The sequence below is a fragment of the Fusarium solani genome (genome assembly GCF_023522795.1).
Source record: "Fusarium solani strain SB1 chromosome Unknown bctg00000000, whole genome shotgun sequence".
NCBI lineage: Eukaryota > Fungi > Ascomycota > Sordariomycetes > Hypocreales > Nectriaceae > Fusarium > Fusarium solani.
Genome location: NW_027072157.1, coordinates 4,186,541 through 4,209,114, shown reverse-complemented (window position 1 = coordinate 4,209,114; position 22,574 = coordinate 4,186,541). Strand labels below are relative to the sequence as shown.

At 56.0% G+C, this 22,574-nt stretch overlaps 6 protein-coding genes across 6 annotated transcripts; 1 reads left to right on the top strand and 5 right to left on the bottom strand.

The window, feature by feature from the left end:
• Positions 1-57: 57 nt before the first annotated feature.
• MRS44_001332 (uncharacterized protein) lies at positions 58-1,234 on the bottom strand (the record flags this gene model as incomplete). Its single annotated transcript, XM_065623654.1, has 2 exons — positions 58-909; positions 971-1,234. The coding sequence occupies 2 exons, from the start codon at positions 1,232-1,234 to the stop codon at positions 58-60; spliced, it is 1,116 nt and encodes a 371-aa protein (XP_065480091.1).
• Positions 1,235-1,769: 535 nt separating this feature from the next.
• Positions 1,770-3,491, bottom strand: MRS44_001331 (uncharacterized protein; the record flags this gene model as incomplete). Its single annotated transcript, XM_065623653.1, has 7 exons — positions 1,770-1,995; positions 2,047-2,401; positions 2,522-3,052; positions 3,111-3,186; positions 3,251-3,277; positions 3,335-3,375; positions 3,467-3,491. The coding sequence occupies 7 exons, from the start codon at positions 3,489-3,491 to the stop codon at positions 1,770-1,772; spliced, it is 1,281 nt and encodes a 426-aa protein (XP_065480090.1).
• A 1,629-nt stretch (positions 3,492-5,120) lies between these two features.
• Positions 5,121-7,550, top strand: MRS44_001330 (uncharacterized protein; the record flags this gene model as incomplete). The annotated part of the gene is made up of 5 exons (XM_046280654.2): positions 5,121-5,186; positions 5,318-5,665; positions 5,762-6,265; positions 6,743-7,081; positions 7,146-7,550. The coding sequence occupies 5 exons, from the start codon at positions 5,121-5,123 to the stop codon at positions 7,548-7,550; spliced, it is 1,662 nt and encodes a 553-aa protein (XP_046138406.2).
• A 322-nt stretch (positions 7,551-7,872) lies between these two features.
• Positions 7,873-10,382, bottom strand: MRS44_001329 (uncharacterized protein; the record flags this gene model as incomplete). Its single annotated transcript, XM_065623651.1, has 4 exons — positions 7,873-8,925; positions 8,985-9,443; positions 9,501-9,890; positions 10,254-10,382. The coding sequence occupies 4 exons, from the start codon at positions 10,380-10,382 to the stop codon at positions 7,873-7,875; spliced, it is 2,031 nt and encodes a 676-aa protein (XP_065480089.1).
• A 1,243-nt stretch (positions 10,383-11,625) lies between these two features.
• On the bottom strand, positions 11,626-13,077 carry MRS44_001328 (uncharacterized protein; the record flags this gene model as incomplete). The annotated part of the gene is made up of 1 exon (XM_065623650.1): positions 11,626-13,077. One exon carries the CDS (start codon positions 13,075-13,077, stop codon positions 11,626-11,628), a length of 1,452 nt encoding a protein of 483 aa, XP_065480088.1.
• A 5,537-nt stretch (positions 13,078-18,614) lies between these two features.
• On the bottom strand, positions 18,615-21,561 carry MRS44_001327 (uncharacterized protein; the record flags this gene model as incomplete). Its single annotated transcript, XM_046282572.2, has 4 exons — positions 18,615-18,823; positions 18,887-21,027; positions 21,084-21,450; positions 21,504-21,561. The coding sequence occupies 4 exons, from the start codon at positions 21,559-21,561 to the stop codon at positions 18,615-18,617; spliced, it is 2,775 nt and encodes a 924-aa protein (XP_046138411.1).
• Positions 21,562-22,574: the final 1,013 nt, after the last annotated feature.

The window sequence follows — 22,574 nt, the reverse complement described above, 5'->3', positions numbered from 1 at the left end:
CTACTTAAACACATCCATACAACACGTAGCTCAACAAGGCAGCCGCCAATAAGCTCCCTACGCTGCTTGAGCTGCCTCGGCTGTAGCTCGAGCTCGAGCTCCAAGTACCGCCTTGCCTACCGTGCTCGCATTCTCCTTGCCCAGCTCCGACGTGATCCATGATCCAATATCTGCCATGGCATCCAAGTTGATGCCCGTGTTCATGCCCAGAGTCTCCATGAAGTAGACCATGTTCTCCGTCGCAACGTTACCCGTGGCCCCGGGGCTATAAGGGCATCCGCCCAGCCCGCCGACGCTGCTGTCGAACGTGCGAATGCCGTGCTCAAGAGAGACGGCAGTGTTCACCAGAGCCTGGCCGTATGTATCGTGAAAGTGCATCGCAATGTCCTCAGATCGGATGCCGGCAGCAGACATGCACTTGAGCAGCGCACCCGTCCGCGGTGCCGTGCCCATGCCCGTAGTATCGCCAAGGGAGATCTCGTCCGCTCCCGACTCCAGCAGATCCGTCGCAATCTCAGCAACCTTGTGAGGGTCGACGTCAAAGCCCTCAAAGGGGCAGCCCAGGACGACAGAGATGTAGGCTCGGACACGGAGGCCCAAGGCCTTGGACTCTTGGATCACCTCCCTGAAACGATCCAGAGAGGTCTGGATATCGCAGTTGAGGTTCTTCTGGGAGAAGCTCTCTGTAGCTGCCGCAAAGACCGCCACTTCAACCGACGGCTGCGTGGCCTGCTCGGCTCCGGTAGCGGGCTCCTGCTGTGTTGCAAACTTGCCGGGGTTATCACCCAGAATCTTTGCAGCATTCTGCAGACCCTTGGCATTGGGAGCGAGGAAAGAATATGAGATCGGGACCGGTGACGAAATCTTTTGGTTAAGAAGATGCTCGAGAATCTCGCTGGAATTGGCCATCTGCATCATGATCTGTCAGTCGACCGACGGACGTACGGCAAGCGACGTCATCAGAACATACCTGGGGAACCCATTTGGGAGCAACAAAAGAGCCGGCCTCAATGGTTGAAACTCCGGTCCGAGCCAGTCTCTCGATCAGCTCGATCTTTGTCGCCAGAGGAATCGTCTTCTTCTCGTTCTGCAGGCCATCGCGAGGTCCAACCTCGACCAGCTTGACACGGTTGTCGTATGAGGTGCCCGCGTTGGCTGTCGCAAAGCCCCTATGCCAGCGGAGCTGCCCCGAGCGCCGACACGCCCGGCAGATGCTGGATCGCAAAAGGCTCATAGTGAAGGTGGTCGTCGGCTTGTGCTTGACAGGTTCAGGTTGGTTCAATTGCAAGAGAGAGGAGGAGGCGAGGAGAAATGGTTTCGACGAGGCCGATGTCAACCCGCGTATCATCGGCTTCAGCGGGGGCCGAGCTCCAGCCCAGGTCTCCTCGGTACAACGTACATCACCGGCCGCTCCAAGCCATGAATGCATCTTTAGCACTTCTCCGGACAGTTCCTCAGTTCCCCGCATTCTGTTACTGTACGCTCTTGATGATTGGGCTAGCAACTACTATTGGGGCAGCAAGGATTGCATTGACTTCATCTACTACAATACAATACTTGGCAAACAAGACTGGCTCTAGTTGGATGTGAATGATTAAGAGACGAGCATGCCGCATGCGCGCAAGGTTCTCATCTACAGATTTGGTCTTTTGACATTAAAAACTCGTTTTGGCTTCTGACCGTTGAAAAATAGAAAATACACCTTCTCTATCGGTGACAGGCTAAAACTGGCTGTACAGCAGCAATCCAGTCCTCGCATCCGTAACCGCTTAGTACTCAGCCTCGAGCTCCTCCTCGCCGAGGGAGTCGGTGGCAACCTCCTCGTAGTCGCGCTCCAGGGCAGCAAGATCTTCACGAGCCTCAGAGAACTCACCCTCCTCCATACCCTCACCAACATACCAGTGGACGAAGGCACGCTTGGAGTGCATGAGATCGAACTTGAGCGACAGGGAAGACCAGGCCTCGGCGATGGCGGTGGTGTTGGACAGCATGCACCTATTGTGTGTTAGACGTTATTCTAGGTTTCGAGGGAGCTGGATGACTTACACAGCGCGGCTGACCTTGGCGAGGTCGCCGTTGGGGACGTTCTCGGGAGCCTGGTAGCAGATACCGAGCTTGAAGCCAGTGGGGCACCAGTCGACGAACTGGATGGTTCGCTTGGTCTTGAGGGTGGCAACGGCGGCGTGGGCGTCGTTGGGGACAACGTCACCACGGTACAGCAGGCACGTGGCCATGTACTTGCCGTGGCGGGGGTCACACTTGACCATCTGGTTGTTGGGCTCGAAGCAGGACATGGTCATCTCCTGGACCGAGTTGGCCTCGTGGGCAGCCTTGGCGGCCGAGATAACGGGGGCGTAGGCGACCAGAGGGAAGTGGATTCGGGGTAGGGGACCAGGTTGGTCTGGAACTCGTTCAGGTCGACGTTGAGGGAACCGTCGAATCGGAGCGAGGCGGTGATGGAGGAGACGACTGGGTACAGTTAGCTAAGCTACGCCGAGAATTACAAATCATCAGATCCTACCCTGAGCGATGAGGCGGTTCAGGTTCTCGTAGTTGGGGCGCTCGAGGCCGAGGTTTCGGCGGCAGATGTCGTAGATGGCCTCGTTGTCGACCATGAAGGAGCAGTCGGAGTGCTCGAGGGTAGTGTGGGTGGTCAGGATGGAGTTGTAGGGCTCGACGACAGAGGTGGCGGTCTGAGGAGCGGGATAAACGCAGAACTCGAGCTTGCTCTTCTTGCCGTAGTCGACGGACAGACGCTCCATGAGGAGAGCACCGAAACCAGAACCGGTACCACCACCGAAGGAGTGGAAGACGAGGAAGCCCTGGAGACCAACACAGTTGTCGGCAACACGGCGGATCTTGTCAAGGACGCCATCGATGAGCTCCTTGCCGACGGTGTAGTGGCCACGGGCGTAGTTGTTGGAAGCATCCTCCTTGCCAGTGATCATCATCTCGGGGTGGAAGAGGTTTCGGTAGGGACCGGTGCGGACCTCATCGACGACGTTGGGCTCGAGATCGCAGTAGATGGCGCGGGGGACATACTTGCCCTGACCTAGAAAGGGGTATTAGATTGGAACTGGCAAACTCGGGGTATGAGGCCAAATTCGTACCAGTCTCGGAGAAGAAAGTGCTGAAGCCCTGGTCGGGGTCCTGAGCCTTTCGCTCCTCAGTGAGGTAACCATCAGGCTAGAGTTGTGGTCAGTATGGATGTCGTGGTGTGTTTGTCAACAATCGAGGGGTCGTTTTGTACCTGGATGCCGTGCTCGAGGCAGTAAAGCTGAAAGAAAACAAGTCAGTGATCGAGCATGTCGGATTGCCTATGGGAAAAACTCACCTCCCAGCAGGAGTTGGCGATCTGGCAACCGGCCTGGCCGACTGAAGTTGAAAGTTAGCATCACCAAGCAAAAAGGGGGATGCGGTGAAAGCACGCGTGTGTGCGTGTGTGCGCTGCAAAGGGAGAGCTTACCGTTGATGCTAATGACCTCACGCATGGTGGCAGATGGTAGTGGTTAAAAAAGTATGGGGATGGAGGATGTCGATGCAAAAGGGAAGAGGAGGTGAAGCAGAGGCACCACGACAAAAAAGAGTAGAGGTGGAAACAGGCCAGGCAAGAAGGCTTTTACGACGGAGTCTCGGAGAGGATGAGAGCGAGGGCGTGCAGGCAGATTGGATTGGTGGTGATGGCGGGCGGGCAACGGAACGGGGAGGGAGAAGAAAATAGGTGGGGGAAATTTGGCAGACAGGGGAGGCTTGCCGCCCTGGGATTTGTTGATTTCGAGGCGTGTCTTGAAGGGGGCAAGCGCGTCCTGCAACGCCCTGCTGGCGCTGCTCTTTGCTGCACCCCTGTTGGCTGGCAGCGCTGGCTTGCCCCTAGGCTACTGGCCCGCCTAGGCCTTCTCCAGCAGCTACCGTGGCTTCCCTGGACTCCCTGTGGCTCCCTGTGGCACTTGCTTGGGCTCACCGCTCCAGGGCAGCTCAGGGCATGGACGGCAAATTGGTTCATTGTTAAGCTGGCGGGGCGGGGCGGGGCCGCAGCCTGGGAGCTCTCTGCCTCTCCATCATCCATCATGGCGCTTCTGTCGAATGACGATCCATGGGTCCATGTTTTTCTCTATCGCACGACACTCATCTTGGGTCAATTTCGGTTTCGGATATGATGATTGTGAGCAGCGCGGCCTACTACGTAGTATATGACATGGACGAATACCACAGGTAGATCAAGCCAGATACAGTCCCTGACTTGGCAGGCCTCGCTTGCACGCCTGTCTTTTTCACTCTCCCACGGAAACCTCCATTAGTAAACTGCCCTTGTTTCCATCTCGCCCATGCCTGTCCATCTTCTCACCCCTGCCCGTTATCTCATGTGCGTACCCGCTCCCGCTTTTGTTCTTCTGCCATGGACCACTCGACCGCCTCGTGAACTAGCCATGCCCCTCGTGTTCTATTCTCACAGTGATATTACTCCGAGTTATAAGGGGCAAGTCAAGGAGAAACGAGCTCTATCTGAGAACGTCTCTGGGGCATGTCCCGTCGTGGCCAATATCAGTCAATCAAGTCGGTGAGTTGGCCTGGACCAGCCTGACCTGGCCTGTGACCTGTCAAATCCCACGAGGCCCGAGCTTCGACGTCGGCCCAGGCTCCTTTCGTTCCAGTCCTTACTCACCCCTGGCTCGAGCCTCACTCTCTGATAACGTTAACCACCAGCCAACCAGGACATCCTCCACACCAAGGTATCAACCCAATCGTTCTTACCATGGGGTATTAATGGGTGTGATGTTGTGTGTATGGCAACCATCGAGAGAAATGATGAGGTGCTGAATACACGCGTAAGGCTTGACCTGCAACCATAACTATCACCTGCCTTGCTTGCCACAAGAAGGCTTCATTAGAAAGTTGCGATGGGTATCAAACTATGGATACATGGCAATGCTTCCCTGGACTTGCCCTCGCCTGCCTCGCGGCTTAGGCTACCGACATCCAAGGTCTGGACAGACTCGTCGCTTCCCAGAATAATAACACAGAGCAGATAAGTAGAAGTACTAACTCGACAGAAAAGTACCGGCATCTCCAACTCTACCAATCCCACACATCACCATACTATCTCGCAAGCTCATTAAATCATGCCCATCTCTCTAAATTGGAACCCTCTGGGTAGAGCCATTGACTTGGTTGTCTCGTTTGGGGACGTAGATGACGAACCCCTTGTTCCCATGACCCTCTCCGCCTGCTAAAGGTGACTCGTCACGGATTTCCAACCTACACGAGCAATGGCGCTATGACAGACGTCATGAACCGTGTTGAACAACTGGCAGGTTAGGAAACGCCTTCAGAAGACCTGGTCCTCCTCATCGCCAACCATCTGGGTCCCCAGTGTATCGCCGTGTCCAAGATCGGGACCTGCCTGTGCATCGAATTTGCCAAAACGGCCGAGGATGAGTTCAAGCGGCTCGTCGAGAATCTTCCCAAGACCACGTCCAATTCCATGGTGTATCACAACGGTCCAATCGTCAAGCCCGCCCCGGAGCCGCCCAGCGTATCTATCACACAGCCCGTGAAAGGTCAAGAGGATGCCCCTAAGCTGGCCATGGACATGCGACCCGGGACCATGTTGGAGCTTGTCGGCCAGGCACATGGGAGCAACTATCAAACGCCTGCCGGTCTCCCTGTTCGTCAAGGCCGAACAAATCGGCTAACCGTGTTCTAATACTCTTTGAGGGGGCATTCTCCGATGGTATCCGGCACCAATCGAATTGCTGGTCAGGTTGAGAAGGGCATCAAGAACACCGACATTGGGTTGGTAAATCTCGATGGCATCATGATGCTGAACAACAACGAAGCCAACGTTGTGAACAACATCCGGGTCCGAGCTCTCTTCCACAGCAAAAAGCTCGGGATGCGCGAAACTTATCTTGTCTGCTTGCCAGGAACCGAGCCTCAATTACTTTATCGATTCGGAAAGCGGTTCGAGATAACGAGCGATGCGAGCCAGCCAAACTCAGCTTGTATCAGCCGTGAGCAGAGTGCCTATCTCACCAACAATTCAACCATGTTTTCTCGTCGCAGTCCACCGGTTTCAATATGCGGTGCCATCATTTTGAGGTATCAAGCGTGGAAACCAGGGCAGACCATGCCTTTCGGCGAGGCCTGCGGCATGGTCAACTCTGACTACCTATCTCCTTCCGGGTATAATTTTTTACCCCATGAGCACATTGCATGGGCTGATGACTTTGATGGTCTCCTTGAGGAGGGATGGGATATTAAACAGGTACTGTGAGCTCTTACCTTGACTCAATCATTCTCTTGGTTAGAACAGCACGCAACAACCATTGTGGTCGACAGAATGGATACCGTGATATCATCGGGGCATTGCTACGAGCAGGGGAAATCTGGCTCATTCAAATATCAGAAGCGGGTAGTCTCATAGAACAGAGTTGTAGGATGTAAGTTACCGGTGCATTGCCCATCTCCTGGCTTTCTGTAACGTTTGTCAACTGGATAAGTGTGCATGATATGTATATTCTTGATTCTCCGTTCTTGGCCTGCCAAAATCCCAAGTCTCTCCTTAATTACCTAGCCAAATTATTGGCTTGTATAGCTCTCTCAATGTCTGAGCTGTGGGTACTATATCTGCTGAGCTCGAAACTAGGTAGGTACTCGGCGGGGCGACAGGGCTCCACGTGACGCTTCAGACAACACGCCTCATCTCACAAGACACTTGACAAGGCCATGTAAACGCGGGCAGTCCTCGCTCAATGTCCTCGCAACCATGTTTTTACTAGCCCTGCGTCATATTCTACCCATCTTAGGCCTCGTCCTATCCCTTGCAAGTTCCACGGAGGCCAACGCTGACAAGGTCATCTTCACAGCTCCAGACGTTGTCCCCATCCCCTTGCAGAAGCCCTCCCTCGCCGACCTCAACCTCCCCGTCTTAACGCCCGACTCTTGGTCTATCAGGACAAATCTGAGTCGCGTGTTTCCCACGAAACCCAAGGACTATGCCTCTGGCGCCGCGACGTGGCTACTGCTGGACAGCTTGAATGCAGGCCAGCGGTATGAGTTCAGGGTATGCTGGGCTGCGATTGTATGTCGAAAACCCCAACACTTAAATTGCAGAAAGCTAATGCTTCCTTTCCTGTTACTCGTAGCAACCTACAGGTTTCGTGATGGATGTATATGAGCTGGATACCGTCTGGGACACACCAGAGCTCATGCAGTCACTCGCTGACTACGCCTACTCACGCCAGTCCAGTACTGACAGCCAGGGTGCTCGTGAGGAGGGAGAGCGCAGCGCCTCTGTTCTCTTGCTACAGATCAAGGCTTCGGCGGATTACTTCACCGACGACGCGGCTCTCATGAGGGATCCTCCCCCCGTGCTCGTGGATCTCATTCTCGACCCCTATCTGTACAATCTCATCCCTCGCTCCCTAGTGCCAACCATTGGGTTCCTCATCCTGGTCGGCCTGGTCGCCTGGTTCGTAGCCAGGTCCGTCGCCTCCAAGCTACAGTCAATCGCCGTCGCCGGCGAGAGCAGAGAAAAGAAAGAGATATAGAATAGAAGAGGCTTGCTTGCGTACTTGGACCCTGTGACCGAAAATCCCATATGAAGAAAGAAAAGAAACGGACCCGGCAAATGCATTCTACTATCTACGTTGATCATCATATTTCTCGTAACTCTTCTCCATGTGTCACTCTCGTCCTCACCGCCCTTGGCTGGGCCATGGCGTCTATATCCCTGCCGATCGTCTCGACACATACTTTCATATCAAACATCCAGCCATCAGGTGCGAAGCGAGAGGAACGCACATTGAGGGTCTGGCTTGGCACAATCTCGCGATTTCTTGCCGATGAATACTCAAGTCATCCTTGCTGAGCCTAGGGAACTACAGCATGGTAGGAAGTAAATGTTGTGGATTTCCAAATTCCCTCAAAGGGCCGCTCAGTAGGCTCCTCCATATTGACCCGGGTGTGTTCCGTGTGGAACAGGGGGGCACCCCCGCCATAAGAAGGCTGGCCTCCTTGGCCTCCGTTGTATGAGGGATTGTATCCTCCGGGAGGGCCTCCAGGAGGGGGAGGGGGATACTGCTGGTTGCCGGGAACTGGAGGTGCACTGTAGGTCTGTTGATTTTGTCCATGTTGATCAGGAGGGCCTCCGTACTGACCACCAGCGGCCTGGGGGTTATTGGGATAGCCTTGTCCATATTGCTGCTGGTGCGGTGGTTGTCCAGTAGGAGGAGGAGGGAAGTATTGTGCCTGCTGACCCTGCTGTCCTTGCTGTCCATGCTGTTGAGGCGGACCTCCTGGGGGTGGAGGAGGGAACGAGTTGTTCTGGGATCCATGCGGACTTCCACCATACTGAGAGTTGGAACCGTACTGCTGGTGTGAGCCGTGTTGCTGGTTCGGGCCAGTCTGTGAACCGTATGACGGGTTAGCACCTGGCTGTTGTTGATGCGAGCCAGGCTGCTGGTGAGATCCATATGGAGAGTTCTGGCCTGGCTGTTGCGAGTGGGAGCCGTACGGTTGGCTCGATCCTGGGTGTTGTTGACCAGCTCCATATTGCGGGTTGGCTCCAGGCTGTTGCTGGTGTGAGCCATAAGGCGTGTTGGAACCAGACTGCTGTGGGTGAGAGCCGGGTTGCTGCTGGTGCGAACCGTAAGGGGGGTTCTGGCCAGGCTGCTGTTGGTGTGAACCGTATGAAGAGCTCTGACTCGGCTGTTGCTGATGAGAACCGTGCTGCTGGTTATGTTGTTGCTGGTTAGGCGAGGGCGTTCCGTAGGGCTGCGATCCCGAAGGAGTCCCTGAGGGGGCAGATCCTGTTGAACCCGGGGGCTTATAAGTGGGAGCCTCGCCTGAGTAAGAGGAACCGCCACCACCACCACCCTGCTGCTGTTGCTGCGGTCCCGAGTTGTGATAGCCAAAGTTCTGACCCTGCTGGATTTAGACTGTTAGTCTCACGACCGAGCGCATTCGAGGATGCGACAACTTACGCTGCTACCAGGCTTGCCACCAAACATATGAGCAACACCGCCCATAACAGCACCAGCAAGGCCTCCCTGAGCGTGGTGCGAGTTCTGCTGGTTGGCACTGCCATGGTAGTTCTGCGGAGCAGGAGGCTTCTCCTGGGAGGCCGAGTTCATGAAGCTCGAAGCCAGCTGCCCGACAAGCTTTCCAGCACCGGATTGCTTGCCTCCTCCGCTTCCACCACTGCCACCGCTTCCGCCATGGGAACCACCAAGGAATTGGCTCGCAAGACCGCCAAGGTTACCTGAAGAACCGGAGCCGTGGCCTCCACCACTGCCGCCGCCGCTTCCACCATGAGAGCCACCGAGGAATTGGCTTGCGAGACCGCCGAGGTTACCCAGGGGACTGGGGCCGTGACCTCCACCGCTACCACCGCCTTGAGACGAGTTCTTGTTGCCGCCGAGCAGAGCGTTCATAGCCATACTCTAGAATAGAAAACAGTCAGCAAACCGCAAGCACAGGAGCAACGCGCCACCACCTACCCCAATACCCCGATCTCCAGACGGGCCGTCGACGCCGCGTGTTCCGTCGGGCATGATGGGCTCCATAGTACCATCGGCATGGCGCATCGTCTGCGACCCGTCCGGGTGGGTGATGACCTCCGGCGGCTGCTTGGGAGCGCCGTAGGGGTGCTCGATCTGGGGCGCCGGAGTGTTGCCCGTCTTGGCCGGCTCAGTGGGGACCTCCCACTGAGAGACTCCGGTCGAGAGCTGAACATAGTAGTACTTCCTGCTCGCGCCATCCCACTGAGCAATCCAGCCGGCGGGCAGCGCAGGCGGAGCAAACGTGGGACCTTCGGCCTGGGGGGAGGCAGGACCAGCCATGGTCGAGGTCTGGCGGTCGAGGAGGTTATCGAAGCGAGGAGGGGCTGGCTAGGATGGTGTTTCTACCTATGAGTAGGAGGATGTAGGTCGCCGCGCGAGGAGGGATTGTCGTGGAGACGGAAATTCCGTCACTGAGCAAGAAGCGCCACAATCATGAGGGTTTGCAGCAAGAGGGCGGGAAAGTAGCAAGAGAAGAGGTTTGGATGGTGTCGCCTTGGGTGGTGGAGGTTATAAGGCTGGAGGGGGAGGGGCCCAAGAATGGATGGGGAATGGATGGATGAATGGCGGGATGGGGATGGATGGGGGAAGGCCAGCCCAGCCAGCGCAAGCGCAAGGAAAGGAAAGTGGGTTGCTCTCGCGCTCGCGGGCGGGCGGTCAAATGATGAATCAGGCGCTGTTCCAGTGATTTACAGCACACCTAGCGACGGGGCCTCCATGGCATGGCGCTGCTGGGCGGGCATCTCCAAGGTTGAGCTGAGCTGTGAACGAGGCATGGAGCAGATAGCTAGGACGTTTTGGGGGAAGGGTATGCGCCTCCATCTTGATGTATCGTGCCGTTTGCTCCGAGAGAGGCAAATATTACCTACATACATACTTATTAACCCGATGGTTTGTACAGTTTGCACAGATTACCAGCTGTCTCATCTCATCATCAGAGTCGTTTTGGAACCCTGACTCCGACATAGCCCCCGCCGCCGTCGTCCACCGCTGAGGGTTGGGTCCGTAGTTAGACGACGGGGACGAGAGAGGGACCCTTTGTGCTACGTGTACCGTATGTCCCACTGTGCAAGCCCGCCACTCAGAGTCACAATTGGCGCCGAAACTCGTTGCTGCCCAATGGCCAGCTCATCGACCGAGGCAATGCGCACTGTGAATGGAGATGGGCCTGTTGTTGGCCTACGAGGGGTGACCTTCTCTTCGCAAATTGGAGACTTGCTCGGTAGCGGTCAAAATAAGACATGCGCCTCGCAGCTACACCTTCCACTACAGCGCATTGATATTTATATCTACTCCCTTCTTGATCAGGTGCAGGTACACACCCCTTGCCCTTGATGTCCGCGCCTCCCCAAGAATGAGCCACCCAGAGAAACTACCTCAGCCCCCCATCTTACTCGGCTCTCTCACTCTAACTTAACTAGCAGCAACGACAAAGCGGCCTCCAGCCTCCTTATTCCGTGCGACGCGGGCTGCCTCCTTCAAATCCTTTCTTCTTACCCTCACTCTGACTGCGTCTCTGGCTCTGCCACTAACGACTGTTCTTCAACATATGCGCTCCGCCACTGACGACGACCTCGCCTGCAGGTCAAAGGGGAGCGTCACGTGCTGTCATGTGCCGTCCCTTTGCTCCAACACCCTGGCTGCTGGCATGCCTACCTGGCACGCCAGAAAGGACAAAGCCAATCGTGTCAAAGGGGCAGAGGCCAGTATGTATCTTTGTTCTCCATCTACAAACTCAAACTCTACTTCACTTGTGTCTTCTTTCTCTTCTACAATCTACGAGTTCAAACAAGTCGCACAGTCGCTGTCACATCGAAACAAGTGTTGAAAGGATCCATAAGTTGGATTCATGTCCTGTATACCTCGGTGATCCTGCTATGTACAAAGAATGACCAAAAAAAACCCCGTGTTCCTCCGTGTTCCGCTCCGTACCGTCAAATGCGGGATATGTACCGTTTTGGCCTTGGCCAGGCCGTGGCTCAAAGGCCAATGTCCCCATTTTTCATGTTCATCATGAGCTGAAACTCATGAGTGCCTATGTGCTTGGTCCCACGGAGTTGACTCTTTACGCCCGGCGGGCACGGAGAGCAAGCTTGCGGCCAAAGCCCCAAGCGAAAGCCATGGCCTTGCTGCCAGAGCAGGTAGTGCCAGAGGCCATGGACTGGACAACAGACCATCGGCCAGAGGCGCAACGCTGGTACTTGGAGCCACCAATGCAGTTCCACTCACCCTCCGAGGTGCAGGCAGTTCCGGCAGTGTGAGCCTGACCATCGCCGGAGCCAGAGTCGGAGCCACCATCACCAGAGCCGGAACCAGGAGTAGCGGGAGCTGTGGGAGCGGCCTCGGGGGTACCGGCAGGGGTGGTAGGCACGGGCTCAGGCTGGACAACGCTGGTGGGCACGGGCTCGTTACCAGTTCCGGGAGCGGACTTGGTGAGAGTAATCATGGTGTCAGTGGGAGCAGCAACGGGAGCCTCGGTGCCCTCGGCGGGAGGGGAGACGGTGATGAAGACACCTCCGGGACTAGACATTGGTGAGTCAGGCTGTTCTTTAACATCATCAGAGCATACATACACTTGAGAGGGAGCACCACCGGCGGGGGCAGAAGACTCGGCAGCGGGCTGAGTAGGCTTAGCAGCAGGTTGAGAAGGCTCAGTGGCGGGCTGGGTCTGGGTAGGAGCGGAAACGGGAGCAGAGCTGGGGGCACCGGAGCCGTTGTCGCCGCCAGCAGGGGAGCTAGGGGCAGCACCGTTGTTTCCGTTGCCGCTGCCAACCTCACCAGCAGGGGAGCTGGGAGTGGCACCGCTGTCGCCGCCAGAGGAGCCACCACCGGAGCCGGAGCCGGAGGCGCAGCTACCCTTGGGAGGAGCAGTCTTGGACGAGTCGTTGGAGGTATCCGGACCGGGGTCGGGGAACTCAAGGTCGGAACCCTCCTCAGTACTGCAACCGTTGTTGACGTTGGCGACGAACATGGAAGGGCGGCTGCTGAGGGCAGAAGCGCGCTTCTTGGATCCTCCGCCGATGGTGACGGCGGCGCAGTTCATGTACATCTCGCGGTTGCCGATCTGGTTGAACCAAGTCCAGGCGAAGATGGCCTCGCCCGAGGGGGTGTCGGCGGGGACCTTGAAGTCGTAGCTGGTAGTGCCAGCTCCGGGGCAGTTGCCGATGTACGAGTGGATGACCTTCCAGGTCTCGCCCTTGTCGAAGGACAGAGAGGCCTGGCAGCTACCGCCACCGTGGTTGGCACCGCCGGTGATGGTCATGCTGTAAGAGCCGCCGGCCTTCCAGTCAGCAACAGAAGCGCCAGCTGGGGTGCCGAAGAGGGAATGGTAGCCCTTGCAAGGGAAGTTGCCGCCGCCGGCCTCGAGAGGAGCAGTCATGCTGTAGTCGACGTCTCCGTTGGCGTGGGGGTTGGCCTTGGACTTGAAGGGGGGAGGGTTGGTCATCTCCATGTGAGCCTGGGCCAGACCGGCGAGCCCAAGGGCGAGAGCGGCGGATTCGATACCGAAGAACTTCATGTTTGCGTTGGTGGTGGTGGTTGTCGAAAAGAAGAACTGATCACAACACTTCCGTCGAGGAGGTGATGAGAATAGGGTATCTGTTGAAATGAGGAAGAAAACGTTGGCTGTGCTGACGCCAAGTATGCACTGAGAATGTTGTGGAACGAGTGTGTCCTTGGGGTTATACGAGTGTCTGTGTGTTGTTGGCTTCAGCCGCAGAGAAGGTGATGTTTTATATCGAGCCCGGCTCGTTGGGTTCTTTCGAAATGACGTCGAAGTGGTTGGTGTGATTGTCCAGATGAACAGAGAATGAATTCAGACGGACCGACGAGTTGTAGTCGAGGTGTGTGCGTGTTGCGTTCGAAGTCGGACGGAACAATAAAGGACTGTGGTGCTATTGAAAGCAAGGAATGTAGCGCGAGACAATGAAAGAAGTGCCTTGCGGAACAAAAAGAGGTGAGAAGAATCTCAGGTGAAAAAAAGGTGTGTGTGTGTGAGGGGGTTGTGAATGCTTCCTGAACAGTGACGAACAGTGACAGAACAGAATCGGTCTTGTTTCTCAAAACAGGGGTCCAAGGGGACGGGCAGAGCTTGAGTGACACAAAGGCCGAGCTTGTGCGTCAGTGATTCAATGAAGCAGTCGAAGAAAAAAAGTGACCAGCCTCCGTTACAAACGGTTGAAAAGGTCAGAAAGTGAAGAAGTGAAGTTGGTTGTTGTTGATTGTCTTGAAAAGGGAATGTATCCGGCCCACGAGGGGAAAGTTCAAGAAAGAGAAGAAAAAGAAGAAGAAGAAAACCCGAAGAGATCGGCCTGTAGAATGAATTCCTTGGCAGTGCTGGGGATAGAAGGGAAAAAGAGAGGCCTTGGGAGGTCGGGGGTTGGTCACGTCTTATAGTCTTTGAGAGCCAGAGACGGGCTGGCGATGTTTCAGTTGTTTCGTTTGGGCTGCCACCCCTCCCCTAATGCGAGGAACTACTAGAACTACAGGACCTAGTCAGTCATTGACAGAGAGGCCTCGAGCAAGGCATGGATGGGCGTCTCCTGAATCGCAGCGCGGCAAAAGGCCAAGCAAGCTAGTCGCTGTCGTCGCTCCGGGTCCCTGGTTGCATCTCCACCATAGGCGACAGATCATACAAACAAAAAATGTCCATGCCCACTCACACCCAGAGTGATCGACGAAGGGGTGAGAGAGAGCATGTCATCCATGTTCCTGGGCCTTGATCCTCTTTTTTTTTTTTTTCCCGGCGAGTCAAGGCCAGGTCAAAGGTGAGAGGGTTCGTAGGAAGTCGACTGGCGGTGGATGCGTCTCGACTGTGGGCGTCTATGTCGCATGCGCGTGGATCCCCTGGATGGTTGGCCGGCGCCTAACAGGACTTACAAGAGTTGCCACGGTGAGAATACGTAAATACGTAAATACACCTGCCTCTTGTGAACGTGAGTGAGTTTCATGATGATTGCAATGACTGATCGAATCCTCCACATCCTCCTCCTTTCATGACCTTTGTTCATCCATGGCCATGGATGGGGATGCATCTTTGTCGGCCTCCATGTGATGCTCAGCCGTCGAACCTGAAGAGAAGAAGAAAAAAGTGGTCCCCCTTACCGAACGGCCGAGGCAGGCGCCGGGCCCAGAATCCGAAACCGATCTTTCTTTTTCCCCACACACACTCACAAGAACCACGGACGACATTCGGTGGTCGGATGCCACCTCGGCTGCTCTGCTACGCACGTACCTTGGGAGATGGGGATGCCGAACAAAGGGACGATGACCTGATACACCGTCTCCTTATTTTTCGACCTCATCAATCTCTTTTGGCATTTCTTCTGTGCCGTGCTTGTACGCCTTGGATGCTACGTGATGTGTAATGTGATACCATGAATCAACCCGTCTCGGTGGTCCCATGTCTCGATCTCTAGAGAAACAATCCAGTCTCAGCCAAAAACAACCTTGGCATGAAAAAGGGAACAAACAATAGACCAGACCGGTCGCAAGTGTAAGTCGTCGTAGCCAAGGGACTGGCTCGCCGTGGCTGGTTTGGCAGCTTTTCCCGCGTTCCAGGGATTTCTAGTCCAAAGAGGCTGAAGCAGGTCGAGACGTGACGGGCCACGTCCTCCTCGTCCAATCACACCCCGGAGAACCCCTGGCGCTTGAAACGCCACCCGCCAGCGGGGTCAGGCATGCATTGATTGGGGACCGTACCTGAGTGAAACGCGCGATCGTCTGCAAGCCTCAAAAAAGGGAGAGGAGGGGAGAAATGCAGGAGTGAAAAGGCTTGTCATGGAAATCCGACAATGGAAGGAGAATATCTTCCAATGACGGGGATTCATTCTTCATTACCTCATGCCAAGTGGACGTTAGATTGACGAGTTAGAAAAAGTTCCCGGTGGTGATCCTTAGGCACGACCAGGACCCCCTGAGGCAAACCACTGACTAGAGAGTCAACTCCCGAACGGAGCAGCCAAGCCCGAAGGCGTGTGTCACGTATTTAGCAGGGTAGCAGGGTTATACCAGAGTTGTAATAAGCGTTGCACGTGAAGTTTTTCAGCACCAAGCCTTTTGTCGTCGTCGTCCGTCGTCATTGTCCGTCGCAAATCCGGTCCAGCTAGTGTTGACGGCCAATGTCTCTCAGCGGGGTGCACGTGAGTCAATGAGTGAGAAAAAGAGTGTGCAACCACTCAATGGTTCAAGGAAAAGTTGGTCGGACGAATCAGAGACATTGGATGACAAGATCCGGGTCGAGAATGTCAAGGGAGAACTGCGACCAGGTGGAGATAGGATGAATGTCATGGGAGTGGCCATGACACGTTTCGTGGCTAACGGAGGCGCCGTGAGATGGGCACCACGCGGGCCTTGGCTTCCATCATCCGCGAGAGAATGCTAAAGAGCTCACATACAGTAAAAGACGCGGTTTGAGTCACGGTATGGAATGAATGAAACATGTCAGCAATAGAAGGAATCAAGTAAGTCGGTCTACGAGCCTACCCTGCGTCGTCAAACGCCGTCGTCGTTGACATGCGTTTCATGCCAGCGAACCAGAGTCCAAATACAGCATCATCGTCATCGTATGCGCCGTCGCAGACATGCACGTCCAACAGCGATACCGATCCTCCTTGCTTACGCAGCAGGAAACCCCAGATCCACGGACGGGCTTACGATTCTCTATTGATTCCACACTCTTGTTCCCCCCGTGCCGATTCGTCGTTCAGAAGGATGATCTTCGCTAGTGTCAGGGCCCCTCCGGTCTTGGCGGCACCCACCAACAGGAACAAACCCAAACCCCTCTTAAGTCTTTGACGCCGCAACCGCCTTTTCAACGGTCGTGAGAAGCCAAGATCTTGGGTAGAGACACCGTCTGGCCCTAGCGCCACCTCACACTAACAATGACATTCGCCTTTTGCCCATCAACTAACCTAGACCATCATGACTGACAAGACTCGCCATCAAAGAACAAGAGTCATTTATTTGTCTACTACGTAGTATGTCACTAACTAACTAACTAGAACCACATGGCAGTCCCGAGCCGCCGCCCTTTATTCCACAGTTTAGACTTTTGCAGAATATTCTTTCAAAGACTGGAAGCCACATCAATTGACTCGAGTTTCACCACCTGACTCTGCTCAATGTTTCGTGCCTGACTTGGATCCCTCATCCCTACAGTATCGTCCATCTGTCATCCATCAACCACACCCTCCTGTTTCTTCTGGCATTGCAGGTGGCGTGAGTCCCCCTCCATCTCTTCTCCAGCCGCGCGTGTATGCGTACCGTACCTGGTGGTGTATGCGCATGCGTCCTCTATATGTGAGATCCGTAAATAGGCAACCTGAACCAGGAACCCAAGGGCGCATGACGCCGCTGATCGTACGGTGCACATTGCGTGAATCCCCTCCCTCGGCGCCAAACTCGCTACCTAGCCAATCTCGCCCCGAGATGCCCTCATGCACGCCATCCATCGCCATGCCATGCCACGGCTTCCCGCCCAGGCACAGGCACGTCTACCGAGTGCCGTTGATTAAATCTCTCAACCCTGACTCGTCCGTCTTCTTCTCTTCTTTGTCCCGCCCTGCCGCAAACCCCTCGTGCCCCTCTGCCGCTCAAAGACATGGCCGAACTCGCCTCTGGCCACTCACAACTCGACACTCCGTCATCTCCTCTTGGCGCTGGCTTGCTTCGACTTCTCCGGCCTTGATCCGACCCACGACGATCGACCCGCCCGGCCATGTCACCCTCCCTTCCGCGGGCGCTGGCCTCTGCGACTGTTGCTGTTCCAGAGTGCGGATCCCCTGACATGAGCTTGGACTCGTTCATCCCTTACCCTCCATCCGCCCACCCGTCAAAGCCCTTACCAGTGCCACAAGCAGAGCCACCTGAAGCATTCGTCCAAGCCTTCTCCAAGCCTTCTTTCTGTCAATGCGATCAATGCCTGCCTGGCCGCATTGACCAGCACCCTGAATCTGTAGTCCATCCATCTTCATGCATCTCATCTACATCACAACCACATGCCCCATGCGTCCTCCCGTGAAACGAAACATACGTACACTTTGTACTTCTCTCTTTTTGCTACTTGCCTAGTAGGCCTATGCTGTGAGCTATCGACGCTTCGACTTGGTAAATGCCTCGCCCTGATGCATGACTCGACTCGCTTCCATGAATGCCTTGCCTCACCTGGTCTTGCAGGATCCAACACCTCCTGATCCCCCTTTCAGCTCCGCTCCTCACAAGACACCCTCCTTGCCTTTTCAAACCCCCACAGGACCACCACTGCTATCACATACTTTTCGAAATTCCCAAAACAATACCCTTCGTCCGTAGCTCCCCGGCTGCCTCTGCCATGACATGCCGATCCCTTCATCGCCCTGCCTCGACACCAAAGACCCACCGGGAACGAGTCCTGTAGCTTGGGCTTCGAGCCTGGCAATACACATCCGCCATCGGCAATTGATGCTGTGTCCCGACCTAGGCCATCTTCGCCCCGTACACACCTCGAGACCTCGTCTTGGCATCCCCGCTCGACCTTGCTGGCTGTCATTCATTCATCCAGTCTGTCCGACATCGCTTCCCCTCGGCCTCGCCGTCCACAGACACAAAGTGTCCGCCGTCAAGACTTGATGGCGCGTCTGCCTCTTGCCACCTGCTTGCTCCGGCGCAGCCAACGGTCGTCGCTGATCCTGGCGCCGTCCAATTGGCGCGACATCGGTAGAGAGAAATACTTTTGTGTCATAAAGACACCTTCGCGACACCTTTAGGCCTGGCATCTCCCAGACCACTCCACTATAAGCGACCCAACGGCTCACCTGCTAACCCAAATGCCTAGGCGGCCCGAGCCTCAGGCCTCATCCTGTCTAAGCTGATAGTTGTGCGACTCTGTACGAATGCCCCATACTGCAATTTGTATGCAATGATTCGCACGTTTCGCTGTCGTGTCACTGCAGTTCAGACCCTGAGATAGATGTGCTTGAAAAGTCTATCTCGGCGAGGCCGCCGCTCGGAAAGGCCGTGCTAGAGATGCTTCATTGTATGCTAAGAGGGGGGCTGATGATAGTTCGCATCACCTCCTTATTTGGCCTCATCCGACCCCTCAGCAGGTCGACCTTGGTTCGCGGCGGGCACCGCATGGTTGGGCTGGGGCGTCTGATGAGGTCCTTGGCCCGCATAGCCCTTGTTGTAGCTGGTGCTGCCGCTTCGGTGTTGAGGGCCATATTGGTGTCCCTGCTGAGGGCTGGTTCCAAAATGCTGAGGCCCAGGGCTGCCGTAGCCCCCTCTCACTGCACTAGGGTTAGCGCTCGTTAATCCGCTGCTCCTATAAGAATCCCCGAGTTGCTACTTACTTGGTCCGCCCTGCTGGCCTGGGTTAAAGACCGGCTGGTTATACTGGACATTGGGGCTCATGCCATACATGGGCTGTCCCTGCTGCGAGCCCTGGTGCGCCATCATCGGCGCGGCGGGACGTCCGGGACTGGGGTATCCGTTGACCCCGGGGACCGGCTGAGGTCCAGATGGAGGCATGAATTGAGGGTGGCCGCCAGGATACATCATCTGCGGACCAGGAACCATTCCCTGCGGACCAGGTATGAACTGCGGCTGCATCATCATGGGACCTCCCATCTGGCCTTGCTGAGGGGACATGTACTGGGGGTTGTTGGAGAAGCTACGGAACTGTCCCATCTGCGGCGTCCCAGGCATAAAGACGGGTTGGTTGTAGGGCACCTGTGCTGGCGAGTTGTAGGCGACAGGCACATTGCCGAGGCGGGGTGAGGCGAATGACTGAGCCGAGTTTGAATGCATCATCCTATGATCGTCGTTACCGTACGGCGGGTGAGGCACCGGGCCATGCTGCGGTGTGTGCATCTGCATAGGTGGCATGTGGGGTGATCCTCTGGGGGCCATGTTGTGCGCACCCTGCTGGAGATGGAAAGGTAGCTGGTGCTGGTGAGGCATCTGAGGAACGACATGCTGCGGGTTGGGAGTGGCCAGCGCAGGTCCGTTAAAAGGTTGACGCTCGAAATACTCCTTGTAGTTGAGATGCATCGTAGAATCAGGCTTCTCGTTGTCCTGAAGCTGCCGCCATGTAGGCAAGGTGTCATAGGCGGGACGAAGACCAGCGTTGTCGTCCCAGTTGCGGCCTGGAGGGGGGGTAAAGGTCTGGATGTGTGAGAGGATGTAGCACTTCTTGACATCGATAGCCTTGGTCTTGCGGCGAATGAGCTGACCGGAGGCGGCGGCATTGTTGGCCGACGCATCAACGTGGTTAACGGAAGATCGGGGGCTCGAGCCTGCGCTGGGATGTCCGTTCGGGTTGAAAGCTGCAGCAAACGGGCTAGGTCTGAACTCGTGGCTGTTGGGGTTCAACTTAGCACCCATGTGGCCAGGAGCACCGCTGAGGCGTCGATTGTAGTCAGAGTTGACGCCGCTGGCGGGTCCGGTAGGGGGAGCGCGCATCTCCTGGCCAGGGACGTGAGGCTGGTGGGGAGCTGAAGCCTGCGAGTATTTCTGCTGCTCAACGTTACGGAGTCGCTGCGCTAGCATACCGGTCTGCTGCTGCTGGGGAACATGAGGCCCTCCGCGGTTGTTTCGGTACTGCTGCGCATGGTAGGGCTGCTGGGGATATTGTTGACGAGCTCCGGGATGACGACCTTGGCCTCCAGCGGGAGGAGTAGCCTGAGTACCGGCAGGAGCGCGAGAAGATCTGTTGTCGTTGGAAGGGCCCGATGTCGCAGCAGCAGCTGGCGCACCTTGTCCCGCAGGCTTGGTCTGCACATCCTTCGATGGTGTGGTCTTGTCCTTCGTCGCAGCCTCGGCCTTAGCCTTGGCAACGTCTTCAGCATTCTTGATCGCCTTGGCCTGAATCTCCTTCTGCTTGACCGGGTCCTTGGCGATGATGGAGACCAGATCCGTGGGCACGGGGGTGGAAAGCTTGAAGGAGCTGGCGAACTTCTTCAACTCGGTCAACTTGACCTCCTTGTCTGCTTTGGCCTTATTGCTTCGTGCTTTCTCGGCATTCTGGCGCTGTTGGCTAGCAAACGACTTGAATTCCTTCAGAACGTCATGTTCGACTGTGGAGGTTGCGCTGGGGGCGGCAGTGCCGGCGCCGCTGGCGGAGGGTCTCAGGGCAGCATTAGTCTTGTCAACAGGCTTCGTCTCCGTCGCCTTGCCATTGGCGGGCTGAGCAGCGGGCTTGGGTGAGTTAGCCGGAGCCTCGGCAGGCTTGGCTTCGGCAGGAGCTTTCTGAGCATCGACCTTGGGCGCAGACACGTTCTTGTTCGCATCAGGAGTCTGAGGCTTCGGCTCCTCGGGCACTGGGGTAGGCTGCTTCTTGGCAGGCGCTTTGATCTGTGAAGAGATAATGGCAGGATCGACAGGGGCACCCTTGACAGTGGACTGAGCTGTGGGTGCTCGCTTTGCGGGTGGAGTGTATTTGTTCTCACGTCCAGACAGAGGTGGAAAATCCTGTCGGCGGACACCGCTGTACCTGCAGGGAAAGATGTCAGTAGAAGCGCATACGATTTCGTCAAGGAGAACACGAACTTGTCCTCTTCATCACCTCCGTCATCCCCACCAACATAGTCCATGATACGCTCCTCGGCCACGTGAGCAGTAGTGGGTGCGCTGCGCTCAATCTCTCGGGCCTTTCTGTCCGCAGCAGCTATCCGCTCCCTGTATTGAGGATGGCTCTTGTTGATAGCGGTGGTGTAAATGTTTTCGTCGTAGTCTGTCGTGAGGCCGAACAGTCTCTCGTTCTCGGCGAACTGATCCCAACCTGCGTTGTTGCCGGACCTTTCGAGGCTGCCATTAGTAGCGTCGTTGGTGTCGGGAACCCAAGGCTGGAGAACTCGTTCATTGCCGAAGCGGTTGTTAGAAATAGCTGAATCGGTTCGGAAAGATGCACGGTTTCCTGATCAGAAAATGTCAGATGGCTAGCTCACGAGGCAGCGCTGAACCACAAACCATTCTGTTTCCCACCGGGACCGCCACCAGCTATTCCATCCTTCTTCGTGACAGGCATGTTGGAAACGCTCTTGTCGTTACGAGGTTTGTTAAAGGAGTGTCAGGATATCTTCGCCTCGGCCACCATTCAGGTAGCCACAACAGAGCCTTGTGTGGCGATGAAGGTTGATGATCGACGTCTCGTGGGAGGTTCGCAAACGCAGCAGGCTTCTCAACCCTGTGGGAAGGGTGTGTTAGTCCCCAGAATGCAGGAGTCGGGCGATGCAGGTCCAACGGGAAAAGCTTAGGAAGGTAGAGGCCACGTCCAAAGCTCATGACGTGACCACTGTGGATTGTCCGACAACCGTGGGGCTCGGGGGCAGTTGATAAGGGGCATGGGGAAACAAGCTGGACGTATGATGGGGATTGTGATTCAAGACGGGCTTACCTCGTGATGGCGGCCAGGACGGTGGGTGCAACGACGAACGATTGCGTTGGTTGGAGAAGTCGGTTAGGTTTTGGTGGGCGAGAACGGCAAAGCTACGTTGGCCAGCAGCTCACTCAAGCTGAGTCTGCGCAGATCAGTCAGTGCCTGCATCCACAAGCTGGAGACGCCTCTTTAAACGGCCACGCTTGAAGACTGCAAAGTCCACAGAGGGTATTCGGTGCAGTTTCAAGAGTAGAAGAAAAAGGTTTCGGGAAGGAGGGCGTGTGAGTATGGCGGGCGGGTGAGGAGGAAGAATGCGGCCGAGGAGCTGCGTCTGAAAGAGGGAACTGTCGAAGGGCGAGAACGGGGGGCAAGCGATTTACCTCGCGGGGGGGTTCACAAGGTCGATCGATAGGAAATCCAGACAAGAGGGTCTGGGGCGGTTCGTCCAGCTCGGGCGCTGTTACGATTGCCTCGCAATGGGCAACAAGAGCATGGAGCGGGAGGCTGGAGAGGAGGATGTGAGCCGTGGCGGGAGGAAGAGTCGAGGTCGAGGTTTTGGCGGTAGTGGGAGGGAGGTGGTGGTTGAGGCTTTGTTTTCTCCCGAAAGTTAGTGACGAGGAGTCAATCCCCTGTCCGGTCCCGTCGTTTCCCTCCTCTGGGCT